This window comes from Primulina eburnea, chromosome 9, assembly GCF_022965805.1.
Source record: "Primulina eburnea isolate SZY01 chromosome 9, ASM2296580v1, whole genome shotgun sequence".
Taxonomy (NCBI): Eukaryota; Viridiplantae; Streptophyta; class Magnoliopsida; order Lamiales; family Gesneriaceae; genus Primulina; species Primulina eburnea.
The window spans coordinates 32,712,342-32,731,853 of record NC_133109.1 but is presented as its reverse complement, the minus strand read 5'-3'; the positions used below and the strand labels follow the sequence as shown (position 1 = coordinate 32,731,853).

The window sequence follows — 19,512 nt, the reverse complement described above, 5'->3', positions numbered from 1 at the left end:
GTAGATGTACTCTGGGCTATGAATTTGAAAATAAAATAGTGTCATGACTAACAACTATAACGATGCGTGTGATCTTAACACACTTCAATAAATGCATCAACATTTGAAAAATGATTATATAATTACACACAATTTGATTTTCTCTTTCAAAAAATAAAAGAAAGATAACGTAGCCAATTTAAACATATTCGGCCTCCCAAACTGAAAATTGAAGCGTGTGAAGAAGAATTTCGAGTTTATTTGCGTTTTTGTGTGAACAAAAAGCCCATCAAGTTATCTAGTAAACATGGCATACAAAATTTGTATGTTAATGATAATCATAAATAGCAAATAATATAGTCTATAAAATTTAAATTAATATTATGGATTCAGAATCATCAATTTATTGTACATGGCTTGTATAACAGCTTTAGTGAGAAAAAAATTAATAATTTCATAGTAAATTTCGAAGATGAGAAAGAGGGAACCGAAAATACACAACTCATAGTCCTACAAATTAGTTTTGAATTCCACTAGGTTTCTTCTAAGTGTCAATTCGGATGGTATAGGATTGAATAATAGTATTATTCAAAAAATTGCTCAACCCGAACACAACCTGAACCCGAGCCAACCCGAAAACTCTCAATCCGAATCTGAATCAGAATCAACCCAATCAACCTATCAACCCATATAACCCGATTTTGAATTTTTTAAAGAAATTTAAATAAAATTCAAAAAATAATAATAATATTTTAATTTAAACACATAATAACAAAAACTCCTTCATATATATGATTTAAATTTGAAAATCTAATCGTAAGCAAAAATAAAATATATTTATTAAATCAAACAAACAATTATTTAAAAAATAAAAAATGTTCAAAATAAATATTAAATTATGAAAATTTATGTTATAAATATACAATAAATATTTTTTCAGACATAAAATATATAAAAAAATGTAGACAATATTTAATAGTTTTATATTTTTTTGAAAAAAAAATTAAATTTTCGAGTCAACCCAGACCCAACCCAACCTGATCATTTTTTTGTATCAGCTATCGAGTCCAACTCGATCTGACCCGAACCTGAAAACCCCAAACCCAAATCTTATTTTTTCAGGTTAAACCGTATCTGGTTGGTTAACACCCCTAGTTTCTTCTACTTAATCTGTAGAAGTAGATAATCAAATATTAAAATGGACAACACAAAAATTTCATTACCCGATACCCAATTAAAAATTTCTATCTTATAAGGTCCCTTAAACCCAAAAACCTCATCAGCTAGTATGGTAATTTTATGCTACGAAAGAACTTTGCCAACCATTGAGTTGCGATTCGAAGTAAAATTCTAACCTACAAAGGACCAAAGTTGATATGACCAAAAGTTACAATCCCATTAACTTTATGCCTTAGAATACTACTTATCTAAAATATGTGAAGAAACTCAGAAAGACTTGCTATTGTGTTTGTAAACACAGAGTATTCTAAAAGCGAAGGGTTCATACATGGAGATTCCAAGAGAGGTCATGCAACGCATTGGTGTAAACTGACAAAAGGTAAGAAGGGAGACGAGATTGACAATCTATAATCTAATTGAAAATATGGATAAAAAAATCTGACAAATATAACTGGTCATAGCAGCAAAAGGCCACCATCTGGAACAAAAGTTTCAGTTTCAGCTCCAGAATTTGAAACGGCAGCATTAATTTTATTTCGTTGAAGGGGTTTTCTTGGCAGCCTCAGCAGCTACTTTCTCTGCTTCTATATCAGCAACAATGGCATCTATTTCAGCCTCTTCAAGCTGCCTCAGTCCATGTTCTTTAGTCATCACCGCAACTTCAATGTTTTTTCCACCACCCTCGACAACCTAGAGGCATCACAAAAAGGTTATCTGATTTAGAAAGTATGTAAGAAATTCATCAAAACTTCTTTGAAAAACATGTACTTCAGAAAGCAGGAAGGGATGAAATGGGAGGTTCACAGGTTTTATCGACCATCTCATAGCTATTTTTGCCAGAGGACTAGCAGGAAAAGGCGCAATAGCCACAAACAAATCTCAGCACCCAAAAATTCATTGACCTCCAAACTCTATTGTAATAACAAATACATGAAATTTTCATTTATTGTGAAAAATTACTGGATGTATATGATTCTTAAAGGTGAATCTCCGCGTCACACCGACAAGATCACCTCAATGGTGCACTGCACATTCTCCAAAAATGAAATCGTACACATTTCATATTACTCACATCAGTAGTGAGATACAACAATGCACAATATATGCAGATAATCCTATTTATATCCCAACCCTTGTTTAATTATGGAAAAATTAAAACAAGAGGTTCTTGAGCAAAATGTTATATATACAAGATCGTCACGCCTAACATCTTTGTATTTTACTTTGATGCCATTATGAAAACAAGAAATGCACACACAAACAAGACGTGGCACCTTAGAGATTCAGCATCCCCTAAGTAAGTCTTACAAACTGCATTTTCCTATAGCATATAAAATATGACACATTCAACAGTCAGATAAAATAAAACATCAACAAGAAACATTTTGCTCTGCAGGATAAAAATGACAAAGGATGAAGTAATTTTGCATCCTACCCAAAAGTTTCCAGAGAACGAAAGACAACAAATTAAATAAATAAGCCACATAATGCACTAATAGGTAAAAATATGATAATGCTTGAAAAACAACAAAAATAAATTGCAATAGTCACTTCCATCAAGTGCCGAGAGAGAACAGGCACAGCTATTTTGCACCGTTAACATCATCAAACAAAAGATTTCAAAACATAAAGCATCAAGTTGCATGTACACGAATAATTTACCTCAAGCAATGCACGAATGGCTAACTTCACAGTTTCTTGGCCAGAAGTTTCCTTGTAATTCTTCTCCAAAAACTCTCGGATAGAGTTTGAGTTTCTACCAGTTGCATTTGCTTTCCAAGCTGAAAAAGTCCCAGATGGATCGGTTTGATAGAGCGATGGAGTACCAGTGTGTGGGTCAAAACCAATGATTAGAGTTGAAAGTCCAAAAGGTCTGACACCACCACTTTGTGTGTACTTCTGCTGAAGAGCAGCAATGTACCGAGTTATGTATTCAACTGTAACAGGGTCCTCAATTGTAAGCTTATGACTCTGGCACTCAATACGTGCCCGATTTATAAGCACACGCGCATCTGCTTTTAGCCCTGCACAGGCCAAGGCAATGTGATCGTCCAAATTGACAATCTTTCTCACTGATCTGAAGTTACCACAAATGGAGATACATTATAAAAGGGCTTAAACTGCAACTAAAGTACTACGAAACATGAACTGATGAACATAAATTGCAAGAATGTGCGAGCTGAGGATGATAGAGTCATACATATAGAAAGCTTAGTAACCGAATAACACAATCCAACACTTTGAAAATAGTTAACATTTTGGTTTTTCCACCTCTTTTGAACAATTTTACCCTTCAAATTATTGGAAATAAAGCTGTTACACGATTCATAAAAACTGCCAGATTAACATCCAAGCCTCTGCTAATTGTAACCTGTCTCTGAAGCGCCAATCTAAATTCCAACTAAACCTACCTAAACTAATCCTTCGACACCATTGGTACTTCGCTGGTATCTTTAGAAAAATAAACCAGAACTTAAAAAATTTCTCAGGTAGAGGTAAAGCAAACACATCACAACCAAATTTCAATAACAAATTAATCAATTCTACCATGGATCAAAAACATGATCAGCTAAAAATAGCGATCCAACCCTAAACTTTACGTTGATAAAGTAAAACCCACACGAAGACAAAATCAAACGAAACCCAGAAGTCCAAACAACAAGAGAACTCCAAAACCATAAACTCCCTGATCCCAATCCCAACAAATCACAAGATAAATGTCACATCAGGGAAGCGACCACAGAGCAACTACGAGGGTGCGACAGTGACCTGGAATCCTGAAGCTTGGGTGTGGACTTCTTTTCGACGGCCAACACAATGGTGTCGGTACCACGAACACCGACGACCGCGTTTCCTTTCCGAACGGCCTCGAGGGCGTACTCCACCTGGAAAAGGTGACCATCCGGCGAGAACACAGTTATAGCTCTGTCATATCGCGCCATTTCGAACTCTTACCCGTAAATGGAAGTACTGTTTCAGTAGATTTTCTATATTGTATATCTGCGTTAACGTATGAATCAGTCCTTCGATCGGTCGACGTGAGGAAAATGAGGAACTTGGACGATACGACAAGATGCTGCAAAATAAACCAAAATCGCTATTGAAATCACGAGTAGTCGATCGTAAAAGAAAAGAAAAGAAAAGAAACAACGATTTCTTCTGAACGCGCTTCAATTAATGCGTTTATTTGATCGAGTTCGATTCAATTTTGATGAGTTTGATTTTTTCTTGAGTCGATTTCGAATTTTAATTAATTGTATTTGAGTACTTGACAAGCTACTAAATTATGAATGATAAATGGTTCAATTTTATTTTCAGTCATGAGTTTCAACTCGAGTTTTATTATGTTATAAATATTTTTAAACACGAGTTTGAGCAACTCTATATTTTCACGAGTCGATCTCAATCTTGAAGTATAATACTCGATCAAGTTCGAATCGAAATCGAACTTACAAATTCTAAACTGATTCCAGCTCGATCAATATGATGTTCTAATTACAATCGACTTGTTTGCATGTTTATTTGTGTCGACGAAACACCAAAATTCCGAATATAAATTAGAATCACATATGAAAAATTCAATTATAATAAATTATTCTCCTAAATTCGGATAATAAAAAATGATTTTCAAACTCGTACCCATTTTACTCGTTGTTCGAAAACAATATATAAGCTAACCGGTTCAACCCATTTATAATTTTATTATAATTATTATGTTAGTATCGATCATATATTAGGCGAAGCAAAAGAAAATAGTTAACCTACGTAATGGTTTTAAAAAATATATGAATAGATTTTGAAAAAGAGAAATTGATGAAAAATCTTCAATCAAAACGTTTCTTTGGGTTCATTCTCTACCCACAAAATTGTGATACTATGTCATACAAAATGTGGTACACTCCATGTGAAAATGTGGTACTAAAAAAATACCCAGAGACTGAACACAAAAAAAATCGACGGTCGGAGACTGAAGACCAATTTCCCGTTTTGAAAATTCATTTTGAAAACAATACAAAATACTTGACATCTCCAAAAGTCCTTGTCTCATGTGTTATGTAAAGTTCCAACATGTCTTCACCTTAATAAATGTACACCTCAACAAATCTTAAAAGAACATAGTCCCGAAAACTGATCATATCACAAGTTTGCATTAATTATTGGATTATCCAAGCTCCCTTCACGTAGTATATACATACACATGAACTCCACTAACACACAACTAAAACAATACTAGTAAGGAAATTTCAACCATAGAACAAACTGGAAAATATCTATCGAGAACTCGAAAAAACAGCAAGCACGGAATAATATCAACTTATATGAAGCGATTTCATGAATTGGAAATGGATGGATTATTCGGTTTAGCCTTCAACTTAGCAGAATTAGCTTGAGCCGTAGCCTTCATGAAAGTCGAGGGATTCAGCACACTTTTGGGATTTAAAGCCTTCCTTATCTTGAACACAGCCCAAGTAACCCCGAAAATATGCCCAGCGGCGCCCAACCCGTTACTAGTCACTTCTGCTGCTTTTTCTCCGTACCTACATTAAGCAACAACGTAAAATGAAACAAAATTTCCCATCAATGCCTGCTGTGGAAATGTACAAGAAAAATTCCACCAGGCAGACAATTACTTGTGAGAGACGAGGCTCGTGGTCACGACTGAAGTAGTCGACATGACATTTTTTCCAGCGACTTCGACAGCATCACAAACCTTGTCTGTTGATACGAACCAAATAATAGACCATTTAAGATAAAAACATCGAACCGATAAAACTTCCACATTTTAACATCAGCAAGAATTGGGTGAAGATATATACGTACTGAACCCATCCAGGGAAGCAAGAATGATTTCTCCGGGGAGAATGCTGAAGCATTTCTGCCCCACTTTCGAGTTAGCGACTGGACTTATGAAGAATCCAGACACCTTCACAACCCCAGAGAGTATTCCGAGAGCAACATTCTCAGACATTCTTGTCATCTGCTTAACCCTGGAAATTTTCGAATTTTCAAAACGCATTACAAGATTGGACAAAAATGCATGAATAGCAAGGATAATTTGCATCCAACTATCAAACTAAGAAGAAACAATATTTAACTAGCAGAATACAAAATGGATAAAAGGCATCTCACAAAATTTATCTTAGATTAAATTCAGAATCTACGAATGAACCTTAATTACTACAAATGCGGGAAATCACAACTCAAACAGTTAAGCTTCATAATCTTCCAAGTAAGATCAATTCGAATATATATGAAGAAATATCTGTGTTAATTTCAAAATTTTACCTTTTCATCCTTCTCAATGCCTGAGGACTAACTTCTGAACTCGATCCCTTTGTCATCCTTTTCTTCAAGAACTCATTCCCCCACTTGAGCCTATCCGCAGTCACATCACTACACCACAATATCCCTCGCACCACCTGCCCAGAACCCGCAGCAATCATCCTCGCGACACTCCCGCTGTAGTCCTCCACGTTCGGAGCCAAAGTTGTCCAGTACGCGGAGGCGCTTCTCTCCATTTCCTCCTTTTTCCCCTCCATCTCGGCTGGGGACACGTCTTTCGCCGACGCCAACCACCCTTTTTCCACCGCTTCCGGTGCCTTCTCCACCTTAAACGCGCTGAATTTCTCAAGCACCGAATCCAATTGCCTCAACAAAGGCTCTTGCCCTTTTGCAGCTATCGTCAACCCATAATTCAAAATATTGTCACCACCAGTTTCGTAATCTTCATTCGGGATCCTGAGAGTGAAAAAGTAGTGGGATTCATCCAGCTTCACCGCCGCCTCGTCTTTCGCCAGCGGCCACTGGATTTCCTCCCCCATGCGAGCTAAAGCGGCCACATAGTTATCACCCTGTCTCAGCTGAATTATAGAGAATTCTCCACAGGCAAGCTCAACACTCCTTTCTTTGTCGATTAAGTGAACAATAGCACCTGGGATTCTGATGAGTACTTCCTCAGAAGACTCGGACGAAGCTTTTTGCACCTCCTCGTACCTGGCTTCTTCTCCTTCCTCTTCTATAAAAATATTTCTTGCCAAACCCTCCTTCTGAACAGAAGGGTACAGAGAAGAACTAGGCTTCTTCTCACTTTTCGAAGACATGGTGATGATTTCAGTAACGAAAATTTGATTATTCGATCAGCTGGCTGAAATCCAGATATATCCAAGAAATGTATATATCAATCAAAGAACACATTTTGCCTTTATATATAGGACCAAACGCACCACAAGAATCGAATCAACTCAATCAAGGAATCGGGAATTCGCATTTAAGCAACAGTAATCTTAAGCTGTAAGGAATATAAGAGTGCCGCGTGCGTGTCGGTTGAACAAGAATGGAGCTGCATGCTTGCAGGTAAGCACATAAGGGCATCACAGTAATAGGGCCATTTAGACTTTTTTATGGTCAAAACTCAATTTCTTTTCCCATAATTCAAAAACCTCAGAACATATAATAATAATAATAATAATAATAATAATAATAATAATAATAATAATAATAATAATAATAATAATAATATTATTATTATTATTATTATTATTATTATTATTATTATTATTTATGAATCTCACACCAATTTCAAATATCTTAATAAAAAAAAATTTCCTTTTATAAAACATTAATTACAAAAATTTAAAAAATTAGAACATAAAATTTTAAAATAATATTAATTGCACTAAAATTAAAAAATACAATATTAAGCAACCAATTAATACAAATAATTTAGATAAAAAATATGATACTTAAAAATTTCACGATCAATAAATTAATTTTTTATTATTTGCACACGTAGTATACTCATGTATTTGATTATCACGTAATTTAAAATTTTCCGAACGTATTCTTGAAAATAAAATATATTATAATTTTGTATACGGTAGCAGCACAGCACATCTGTCGTTGGCATTTCAAGGATTCTATTATTTTATTTTGGTCTGGATTTTACTCGAAGATGGCATAAAATTGAAAGATATACACGTCTGTCCATCTGTGGTAACTCTCACTATCCAAAGGACAAATGGCTGAACACCTTTACTTAGCATGAAGCCAACATGGCAATTGGCAACCAGAGACTATTTTTTTGTTTGTATTTATCGCAAAATCTTGCAATTATCAAATAGGAATTGTGTTGTTTCGTGGCATAACATTAATCAGTACTAATTTAATTCAAGGGTAAATTCATTGTTTGAATTTAAATTCAGTATTTTGTCATAAATTTTTAAGAATCAGTATCTGATAATATTATGATTTTATTTGTAACTCCCTACAAACCTAAATTTACATTTTGTCATTTTATTATTTAAATAAATATATTATTTTATTCACATTATTTACACGTGTCTTCTCCGTCTAAAATATAATTTAAAAAAATATTGTTTATCAATTATCATGGAATAAGAATAAATATTTATTTTGATATACAATGTATCTATTATGGGGTTTCAGATACTTGATTTCGTTCTTTGAATACTCCAAATGTATAAGAAATATTATATTTTCGAGTAATCGCCACAAATTCAGTCATTGTAGGTCTTTTCATGAAAAATGCATTATGATGACTTATTTATGTCATTTTATTTTTAAAAAGTACATAATTCCACTCATCATCATGAAATAAGATTGAGTATTTATTTTGACCTACAAAGTACATATTTTGGAGTTCAGATGTTTGATTTGGTTTTTTGTATATTCCAAATGTGTACGATAAAATTAGATCCTCGAGCGATAACCATAATTCAGTAGTTGTTAGTCTTTTCATTGAAAATGAGTTAAGATGACTTATTCATGTCTAACTTTTGATGAAACACAGTTTCTCACTCATCATGAAATTAGAAAAAATGCTTATTTTGACTGATAAAGTATCTATTTTGGGGTTCCAAATCTTTGATTTGGTTATTTGAATACTTAAAATGTGTAAGAAAATACTTAAATTTCAAGTAATATTAAGTGACTTTTGAAGGTGTCATTTGTGATGTTAAAACGTAATATCTAAATTGGTAGAAAGAATATCTAATTAGATTCTACAAATACATGATTTTACTCCTTAAATACTCATATACAATTATTTGGAGATGCCAAAATATAATTTGAAGTTAATATTGAGTGACCCTGATGATGATATCCGTGAAGTAAAAATGTGATACCAAAATTAATACAGATAAGACATAATTCTAGTCCACAAATAGTTTATTTTAACCCCTTAAATACTCAAATTTGATTATTTGAATATGTCAAAATATATAGTATGAAGTTAATATTGAGTCCCATTTTATGATGAGATTTGTGAATTAAAAATATGGTACCTAAATTGGTACAAATATTACATAATTCGATCTCACATATACTTGATTTTACCCTTTTAGGACCAATTTCGATTATTTTGGGATATAAAAGAATATAATTTCAAGTAATATTGAGTGACTTTTAATGTGTCATTTGTGAAGTTAAAATAATAAAATGTGATACTTAAATTGACACAAATAGAATCTAACACGATTCTATTAATATTTGATTTTACTCCTTAAATATTAAAATTCAATTAATTTTTTATGTCAAAATATATAGTTTGAAGGTAATATCGAGTGGTATTTAATGATGATATCCGTGAAGTAAAAATGTGATTTATAATTAATACAAATAATACTTAATTCAAGTACATAAATACTTGATTTTATCATTTAAAAACTCAAATATGATTATTTGATGATGTCAAAAAATATAGTTTGAAGTTAATATTTTCTAATGTGTCATTCTTGTGAAGTAAAAATGTGATACATAAATTAGTACAAAGAAACCTAATTCGAGTTACAAATAGTTGATTTTAACCCATTAATATTCATATCTGATTATTTGGGATGTCGAAATATATAGTTCGAAGTTAATATTGAGTGACATTTAATAATATTTTTAAAAAATTATAATTTAGATGGAAAAGATACGTATAATTTTTGTAAATAAAATAATTTATTTTTTAAATAATAAAAGGACAAAAATGTAAATTTGGGTTTGTAAGAGCTAAAACTAAAATAATAACATTGTCATGTATTGATTCTTAAAAATTCGTGCTTAGGTACTGAATATTAGTTCAAACAATGATAGATGTATTTTTAACAAATTTACCGTTAATTCAACATATACTTTTTTTAAAAATATGTTGTGATGTTCTTTGGGGCAAAATATCATATTGTGATATTGTCAAGCATGGTCAACTGCATGCACGTATATTTTATGAAATCTTTTATAAATCAAAATCCAAATTTATTGTATATTAAAATTAGAATTATTGTATACATTAGAATTATTGTATATTAAAATTACAATTTTATCAATATTCTCCGTGCAATGCACATGATTTGTACTTGTCACATTATATCACCATAAAAATAATCTTGATTAAGAGTATAAAATGAATATTTTTTATGGACACATTAATCTTTTGGTAAATTAAAAAAATCTCTAAAATAAACAAAAATTTCTTTTCCAGTTCTCGAGTTAGAAAAACGTGTTTCAACTCACTGGGTTCGCATATCCTTTTTTTTGCTGATAAACTTGGTACAAAATATTAAAATTATGGTACTAATACATAATATTCGAATACCAATTGTTTCAAATATGATATTAATATATATTTTTTGAGTACTCAAATGTGTATAAAAAAATATTAGTATTAATGACGCATTTGACTTTTGGATGCAAATCGGTACCAAATATTGAAAATTTTGTATTAATATATGATATTTGAATACGAATTATTTTAGATTTGATATAAAAATAAGATTTTGAGTATAAAATTAGAACAATTTTATTAATATCAATATTTGTTTCATATGTTTTGGTACTAAAAAAATCATATATTTGTAAGACAAGTCTTAAATGAATAATGTCTTCACCTACTATTACATCGGTGTTTTATACAGAAATTATCTTCTACCCAGATAAACACTTTCGGACCAGGAATTAAAGTCCACCACATCCGATAGTATACTTGTACTGTTTTCATAATCGAACCAGCCGGTTCAATCAAGAATCGGTCACAAGTCCAATCCAGACTTGGTCTAAAAATTATCGGTCAAATCAATTAAAATTGGTCAGTTGTCGGTCAGACTTATATTGAACCAACCAAACTGGTCAAAAAATATATGGGATCGGTTTACAATTTTTCTAATTTAATTATTTTGTTATGTATATGATTATTTAGATTTTTTTTATTTGTTAAAAATATTATTTTAGTAATATTAGAGCTTCTTTGAACTTTAAAATATTGGAATATATATTTGTATTATTTACATACACATTTAAGATGTTTAGAACTTAAAATATATTATTTATTATATCATATTATTAATTTATATAATATAAAAATGTTTTGATCCAACCGTCCGGTCGAACAAGTCCGACCGGTTGAACTGCTATCTTCAAGTAGGTTTATTTCATCCTATCCATGTGGACATTGTCCCCTCGATGGAATGGATGGCCAAGATTTGCTCATGTATATATAGAACCCATTTTTTTTTTGAAATGGTATATGTTGCAAGATCTTATCCTTTAAAATAAAGTGAGGACATGAGCATGTTATCATGCAATTATTTCTTATGATGGGGCTGACTGTTACAAAAGGGATACAAGTAAAATCAGGGGACAGTGAGGTCTAATGTAAAATTTGTTAAAATAATTTGTAATTTCTAGAGTCACATTCTAGAATATTTTCTAGTACTTTGAAAGTCATCTAGGAAGTTTAATAACTAGTTAAAGTGTGGAGTTAATAAGCCTAGAAAATTGTGAGACTTGGTCTATAAATATGCTTATGTAATCTCCATATTTGTTAATCCAAAAAATACAATCAAGTGTATTGCATCACTTGAATTCCTACTACAAAATTTTATTCCGCTGTGCCCTTCAAATTTGGTATCAGAGCATCCATTTAAGAAGATCTTTCGTTCCAGAATCTCCTGTTGCCTCCAACCTCTTCTCACGTAAGCAAATTCCATCAATTTGCTTGCAATTGGTTGCATCCTTGCACGGGTCCCGCATAGAAGAAATTCAAAGTCCACCTTGTTCTCATTTAACAGTAGCAATTCCAACATATGGCTGGAAATTTGCAGATCACGATGTTCAAATATTCTTCGACGGAAGTACCTATATTTGAAGGAGAGCATTATGATTATTGGAGCACCGAAATGATGGATTTCTTCATCACCGAAGATTTATGGGATATCATTGAAAATGATTATCCAGAACCACCTACCGAAGATGGTGCAGATTGGAGTGAAGTTCAACAAAATAAATACAAACAAGATCAGAAGAAAGATGCTACTGCACTTCGATATTTAAAGCAAGGGGTTAGTAAATCTATCTACCCTAGAATATTCAACAAAAGAAAAACAAAAGAAGCATGGGAAGTCTTGCAAAAAGAATTTCATGGAAATGATAAAGTTGTGTCTATCAAGCTTCAATCTCTATGGAGAGATTTCGATAATCTCTTGATGAAAGAAAGCGAAAATATCAGAAGTTTCTTCTCCAGAGTTGCAGAAATTGTGAATAATATTCAAAGCCTTGGAGATAATATTCAAGACAAACGAGTGGTCGAGAAAATCTTGAGAAGTTTACCACCAAAATTCGATCATTGTGTTGCAGCAATCGAAGAATCGAAGGATCTTTCCAACTTGTCGATGTTTGAATTAATGAGCTCTCTTCAAGCACATGAAGAAAGAATTAATCGGTCATCAAAACAACCTTTGGAGCAGGCATTTCAATCCAAAGTTGGATTTTCTGATAAGAAACCGAATAATTTTGGAGCTTCAAAGAATTCATGGCAGAATAAAAATCAAAGTGGCAAAGGAAAGTGGGAGAGAAATGATCGAGGAAAAGATGAACAAAGAAGTGAGGTGCGAAAAAATTCTCATGATGGTCCTTATTGCATCATATGCAAGAAAGATAATCACAATTCGAAAGATTGTCGTTTCAAGTGTACAAGATGCCGGATTCCTAATCATTCTCAAAGAGATTGTTGGCATCAAAAGAAACAAGGAAAAGAGCATGCCAACATTTCAAAGGAAGAAAAAGAAGATATCATGTTCTACACTTGTATGAGTGATGAAACTGAAGATCAAAATGTTTGGTATATCGACAGTGGTTGTAGTAACCACATGACGAGTAAGCTTGACAGCTTTGTGGAACTTGACAGAAATTTTTCTTCTGAGGTAAAGCTTGGAGATGGCAAGATACAAAAGGTGGAAGGGAAAGGAACCATCGAGGTTTACTCCAAGCAAGGTAACAAAAAACACATCTCAGATGTTCTTTATGTGCCAAATCTAGCTCAGAATCTGCTAAGTGTTGGTCAACTTATTCAAAAGGGTTATTTGGTTCATTTTGGTGACGATGCTTGCATGATTATTGATAAGAAGCAAAATTTGATTGTTGCTTGACATGGCTAGAAACAAAGTTTTTCGTCTCATCATGCCTTTTGATAAGAGTTTTGCACTTAAGCATGAAACATGTCATGATTCTTATTTGTGGCATTTGAGATATGGGCACTTGAGTTATAAGGGACTACATTTGCTAAAGTCAAAAAATATGGTTGTTGGAATTCCGAGTGTTGAGAAAGACAATAAAATCTGTGAAGGGTGTATATATGGGAAATTGCACAGGTTTCCATTTCCCAAATCTGCTTGGCGTGCAAAAACTCCATTAGAATTGGTTCATGCCGATATTTTTGGTCCTACACGGACTAGTTCAGTAAGCAACAAGAGGTATTTCTTATTATTTGTCGATGATTTTACTCGGATGATGTGGATATATTTCTTGAGTGAAAAATCAGAGGCATTCTCAATTTTCCTTCAGTTTAAGGCTCTTGTTGAACGTCAGAGTGGTTATTTGATAAAGACTCTAAGGACAGATCGTGGTGGAGAATTTATATACAATGCATTCATGAATCACTGTAAGGAGAATGGAATTCAAAGACAGCTCACAGTGAAATACACTCCACAGCAAAACGGTGTCGCAGAGAGGAAAAATCGAACAATTGCTGAAATGGCTCGAAGCATGCTTGAACAAAAAGGTTTGCCAAAAAAATTCTGGGCAGAGGATGTTAATACAGCAGTGTATATTCTTAATCGTTCACCTACGAAGGCGGTTTTGAATAAAACATCAATTGAAGCATGGAGTAAGAGAAAACCACAAGTCGATCACTTGAAAATTTTTGGGTGCATTTCTTATGCATTAAATCAATCCCCTAGCAAAGATAAGTTTGATAAGAAAGGTGAAAAAATGATTTTCATTGGTTATAGTGATGAATCAAAAGGTTATCGATTGTGGAATCCAATAAAGAATCAGCTTGTTGTGTCTAGAGATGTTGTGTTTGATGAGATGGCTGCATGGCAATGGAATGAAGATGTTTCTCAAAGTCCACCAATTCACGACTTCGTAGCACCACCATTTTTTCAAAATCGTGAGTCACATCCAAGCACTTCTCAGCAAAGTCCTCAACCTACTACAGTGGAGTCAGATCCCGAAATCTCGGATCCAGATTCTCCAATAAGAAAGGTACGATCCTTGCAGGAAATTTATGATTCTTGCAATCTTGCGTTATTCTCTAGTGAACCGCAGTTCTATGATGAAGCAAAAAATAATGATGTTTGGATTCAAGCAATGAAAGAAGAGATTGCAGTTATTGAGAAAAATAAAACGTGGGATTTAGTGGATTTGCCAAAAGGAAAAGATGTGATTGGTCTAAAGTGGATTTACAAGACCAAATATGGTGAAGATAGGTCAATAAGAAAGCACAAGGCTCGTCTCGTAGCCAAGGGTTATGCTCAACAGTCTGGAGTGGATTTCAATGAAACTTTTGCTCCTGTGGTTCGAATGGAGACAATAAGATCAGCTCTTGCAATTGCAGCACAATTAGAGCTCAATGTGTTTCAGTTAGATGTTAAATCAGCTTTTTTGAATGGGGAACTTGAAGAGGAAGTTTATGTTATCCAGCCACAAGGTTTCGTGATTGAAGGAAAAGAAGATAAGGTTTACAGACTACGAAAGGCCTTGTATGGTTTGAAGCAAGCCCCTAGAGCTTGGAATTGCAAAATTGATGGGTATTTTCTCAAGAATGGTTTTGAAAGAAGCAAGAATGAACCAGCTCTATATGTGAAAAAGGATGGGAATGATTTCATGGTGGTATGTTTATATGTTGATGATTTGATTTACTTTGGAACTAACAAGATTTTTTTGAAGGAGTTCAAGGAGAAAATGATGGCATATTTCGAAATGACTGACCTTGGAATGATGAAGTATTTCCTTGGTATTCAAATAAGACAAGCTAATGGAGAAATTTTTCTCTCACAAGAAAAGTACGTAGAGGATTTGCTCAAAAAATTCCGCATGGGAAATTGCAAACATGTTAGCACTCCAATGACTCCGAGTGAGAAGTTGCAGCTCGATGATGGGTCTGGAAAAGTGGATCCAAAAATCTATCGAAGTTTGGTTGGATCACTTATTTATGTTACTCATACGAGACCTGATATTTCATTTGCAGTTGGTGTTGTTTCAAGATTTATGCATGATCCTTCCAAAGTTCATTTCACTGCAGCTAAAAGAATCCTGAGGTATTTGCAAGGAACAAAGAAGCTTGGACTGCATTATGTCAAAGATCAAGACAACAAATTGGTTGGGTTTACTGATAGCGATTGGGCAGGATGTCAAGATGACAGAAAGAGCACTTCTGGATACATATTTTGTCTTGGCTCAAAAGTGATTGCTTGGAGCTCAAAGAAGCAAAAGACGGTTGCTCTATCATCAGCTGAAGCTGAGTATATTGCAACAACAGAAGCAGCATGTGAAGCAACTTGGTTAAGGAGAATTCTTGATGACTTGCAGCAAGTTGAAAGTCAACCAACAAAAATTTATTGTGATAACATGTCAGCTGTGGCAATGACAAAGAATCCAGTGTTTCATGCTCGTTCAAAGCATTTTGAACTTCGACATCACTTTGTTCGAGAATTGGTAAGCAAAGAGCATATTCAAATGGAGTTCATTAGCACTGATGATCAAGTTGCAGATTTCCTAACCAAAGCAGTTACGGTGGAGAAATTCGAGAAGTTCAAGCAACAATTGAAAATTACAAATTAAGGGGAGTGTTAAAATAATTTGTAATTTCTAGAGTCACATTCTAGAATATTTTCTAGTACTTTGAAAGTCATCTAGGAAGTTTAATAACTAGTTAAAGTGTGGAGTTAATAAGCCTAGAAAATTGTGAGACTTGGTCTATAAATATGCTTATGTAATCTCCATATTTGTTAATCCAAAAAATACAATCAAGTGTATTGCATCACTTGAATTCCTACTACAAAATTTTATTCCGCTGTGCCCTTCAAAATTGGGGAGTGTAAATCAGATTTTTTTCATGTGAAACGTTCGTCGCAAATGGTTGTTAGCCAGTTGAGCAAAATTAATCAACGAGACGTAATAGGAAGGATCGGTGTAGAGTGTTGTTTCAGCTGCAAGATTAGAAGCTTTCATTGTGGGGTGGAACAAATACTTGCGCCGATCCGGGCAAAGAGAAGCTCTCGCGTTACAAAATGCCATGCGTATTCAAATTATATCCCGATCCGCAGCACGCTGAATCTACGTTCTCGAATATGCAACAACATATATTATGTTAATAAAGTTGTTAAATGTCCCACATCGGTTATATAATTAACCTTTGAGTGGCATATATTGGCTTGGACAATCCTCCCCCCTTGAGCTAGCTTTTGGGGTTGAGTTAGGTCCAAGTTCCAATCTTTACATGGTATCAGAGCCCGGGTTTCACCGTTATGTGTTGGACTGCCTATAATTAGGCCACCCGTTCTGCCCACAATTGGGTCATTTGTAAACTCCACGCTCCAGATGTTCATTCCTGGGCGTGAGAGGGGTGTGTTAAATGTCCCACATCGGTTAGATAATTAACCTTTGAGTGGCATATATTGGCTTGGACAATCCTCCCCCCTCGAGCTAGCTTTTGGGGTTGAGTTAGGTCCAAGTTCCAATCTTAACAAAAGTCACACCATCTGTGTGCCAGCTGCAATAAATCATGGCTCACCAAAGAACTGCGGATTGGATATGACATTGATCGTCATTCTGTACGTGTTTCCGGGCGAGTACTTCAGTCCCGGAAGCCCCGCGGTTAAGTTGGCCAACAGGGTGTCCAGAGCTGAGTGAAAATCGAGGGCAAGGTCGTTCATGGGGCCGAAACAGCCGTCCACTCCGTTAACGAGTAGCCTTTGGGATGGACAGCAACCCACTGGTGGAAGGCTTAATTATGATTCCGAATTTTCGCTCTGGTAAGTAGCTAGCTCTAAACTTGAAAACCCTTTTTCGAGTGAATACTATACACGATCTTACTGTGATATGAATATCCGAGTATGCTGAGATGAGAATGCTGAACAACTTGTCTTTTAGACAATGTTGAATTGGCCACGAAATAGCCAAAAATGTCATTGCTTCCTATGCCGATGAAGAACGAGGATTTGGAGAGCAATGTGTCCGTTGCATATCTATGACTAATTTATCGAATCAGAATCCTCAACGTATATACGAAATTGATCAGATTTCTTATTTGGTATCTCCCATTGGCTGGTGAGCCCTGAGACCGAGACAACCAAAATCTAAATAATTGCCTTTTGACTTTTTCCCGTCCGAAGAATATTAGGAATTGAAATAACATGACCAAGAGGCAAATTAAAGATAATATTTGTATTATAAAACCAAATTGAAAAACCTAATTACCATATATTGTTGCAAATTAAGAGTAGTCAAAACCGCAAATTTTTTACACATTTAAAAATTCACAAACATTAGTATATGAAACAGTCTCACGATACCCATTTCAACATAAATATCACTACTCATCTGTTACATGAAACTAAATCCGCGAGACTGTTTTTATTACAGACATATTCTTAGAAATTTGACCTGATATATGTGATCCAGTGTTTATTATTTTTTTCTGGAATCTCTGTAAAAATACAAAAGTATAATGACAAAACAATCCTATTCATCTCCATCAACTAGTAGCTAAGTTCGAAGTAATAAGGATTGGCGTCATTAAACAATGTTTCCCAAAAAGAAACTTTAGCTGCTGCTTTTGCAGAAACACAGCTTATTAATTAGTATCGTTTGTCAAAAGTACTCGTGATCCCTGCGCTAAACAGAAACACACATATAAAATAATAATTAGCACTGTTAATTAATCCTTATTATTTTCATTAATCCTAATTATTAATTTGGTCGGACAGGGGGGGCAGCTTTTGGATGTGATGCGGCGTGTCGTAGATGACTTCGAATATTAGCCATGGCCATCCGGTAATTGGAGAGCCATTTTCTTGTTCATGCCAATAATTTAATTTGTCTCCGGTGTAACGTTAAAGATGTATAATTATTGTTATATAATTCGAAAAAACGAAGAAGAAAAAATTGTATCAAATTAAATCTCTCATTTATATTTCGATTGAATATAGTTTATTTAAAAAAAAATAGATGATAACTTCAAGTAAAAGCTTGAAAACAGTATTTTCTATTTTTTTAAATTAATCTTTTAAAAATTAGTCAATTTTTTAATTTAAAATTGACACACACGCGTTAAATATATATTAAATTATATATAAATATATAACGCGTGTGTGTCAATTTAATTAAAAAATTCCTAATTTTTAAAAGATACTTATCACGGATCTTAATATGTGAGATGAGTCAACTTTACCGATATTCACAATAAAAAATAATACTCTTAGGGTGTGTTTGGTTGAGTTATTTAAATAAGGATAGATTAATAGTCAAATATTTATCGTTAAAATTTTAAGTTGTTTTAATAATCATTTTGACCCGATTTAAGATCTAATTTATGGATAACTATTTGATTAATAAAATTGGATCTTAAATCGGGTCAAAATGATTATTAAAACATCTTAAAATTTTAACGATAAATATTTGACTATTAATCTATCCTTATTTAATCCACTCAACCAAACACACTCTTAACATAAAAAGTAATATTTTTTTATGGATGACCCAAATAAGAGATTCGTCTCACAAATACGACCCATGTGACCGTCTCATATATATATATATATATATGATTTTGATATGCTGCACACCTGTGTGAACACCAATGAGGTGTCACCCACCTATTGGATATGATGAAATATATAAAAATTGCGCATCTAATGGATAAATGACATCTCATCGGTACTCACACATATGTGCACGATAGATGTACAACATATCAAAACTTGAAATGATTAAAGAAATCAATCAACAGACGATTCTCGAATTTTTCGACTAATTTTAAGCATAAATGTCTTTAAAAAAATTATATATATATAT

General features: G+C 33.5%; 3 protein-coding genes and 1 pseudogene across 4 annotated transcripts; 1 reads left to right on the top strand and 3 right to left on the bottom strand.

Annotated features, from left to right (window-relative positions):
- Positions 1-1,422: 1,422 nt before the first annotated feature.
- LOC140841805 (proteasome subunit alpha type-7) lies at positions 1,423-4,271 on the bottom strand. 2 transcript variants are annotated; one of them, XM_073209492.1, is made up of 3 exons: positions 3,928-4,271; positions 2,821-3,182; positions 1,423-1,848 (listed from the first exon to the last, which is right to left on the bottom strand). In XM_073209492.1, exons 1-3 carry the CDS (start codon positions 4,058-4,060, stop codon positions 1,690-1,692), a joined length of 654 nt encoding a protein of 217 aa, XP_073065593.1. In that variant the 5' UTR covers positions 4,061-4,271; the 3' UTR covers positions 1,423-1,689. The 2 variants fall into 2 exon arrangements, with proteins under 2 accessions (XP_073065593.1, XP_073065592.1); XM_073209491.1 differs by having other exon boundaries at positions 2,821-3,235; positions 3,928-4,266.
- Positions 4,272-5,293: 1,022 nt separating this feature from the next.
- LOC140841804 (protein EARLY-RESPONSIVE TO DEHYDRATION 7, chloroplastic-like) lies at positions 5,294-7,494 on the bottom strand. The gene is made up of 4 exons (XM_073209490.1): positions 6,445-7,494; positions 5,980-6,146; positions 5,790-5,874; positions 5,294-5,696 (listed from the first exon to the last, which is right to left on the bottom strand). Exons 1-4 carry the CDS (start codon positions 7,257-7,259, stop codon positions 5,489-5,491), a joined length of 1,275 nt encoding a protein of 424 aa, XP_073065591.1. The 5' UTR covers positions 7,260-7,494; the 3' UTR covers positions 5,294-5,488.
- Positions 7,495-12,242: 4,748 nt separating this feature from the next.
- On the top strand, positions 12,243-13,583 carry LOC140840913 (uncharacterized). Its single transcript, XM_073208064.1, has one exon. The coding sequence runs from the start codon at positions 12,243-12,245 to the stop codon at positions 13,581-13,583; it is 1,341 nt and encodes a 446-aa protein (XP_073064165.1).
- Positions 13,584-16,539: 2,956 nt separating this feature from the next.
- On the bottom strand, positions 16,540-18,039 carry LOC140840912 (GDSL esterase/lipase At1g74460-like; annotated as a pseudogene).
- Positions 18,040-19,512: the final 1,473 nt, after the last annotated feature.

Coding starts and splice junctions, on each gene's coding strand:
- LOC140841805 (XM_073209491.1), bottom strand. CDS start 4,100: ATGGCGCGATATGACAGAGCTATAACTGTGTTCTCGCCGGATGGTCAC. Junction 3,236..3,927: donor CCCAAGCTTCAGGATTCCAG/GTCACTGTCGCA, acceptor TGGTAACTTCAG/ATCAGTGAGAAAGATTGTCA. Junction 1,849..2,820: donor CCATTCGTGCATTGCTTGAG/GTAAATTATTCG, acceptor TGATGCCTCTAG/GTTGTCGAGGGTGGTGGAAA.
- LOC140841804 (XM_073209490.1), bottom strand. CDS start 7,259: ATGTCTTCGAAAAGTGAGAAGAAGCCTAGTTCTTCTCTGTACCCTTCT. Junction 6,147..6,444: donor GCATTGAGAAGGATGAAAAG/GTAAAATTTTGA, acceptor GAAAATTTCCAG/GGTTAAGCAGATGACAAGAA. Junction 5,875..5,979: donor TGCTTCCCTGGATGGGTTCA/GTACGTATATAT, acceptor TCGTATCAACAG/ACAAGGTTTGTGATGCTGTC.
- LOC140840913 (XM_073208064.1), top strand. CDS start 12,243: ATGGCTGGAAATTTGCAGATCACGATGTTCAAATATTCTTCGACGGAA.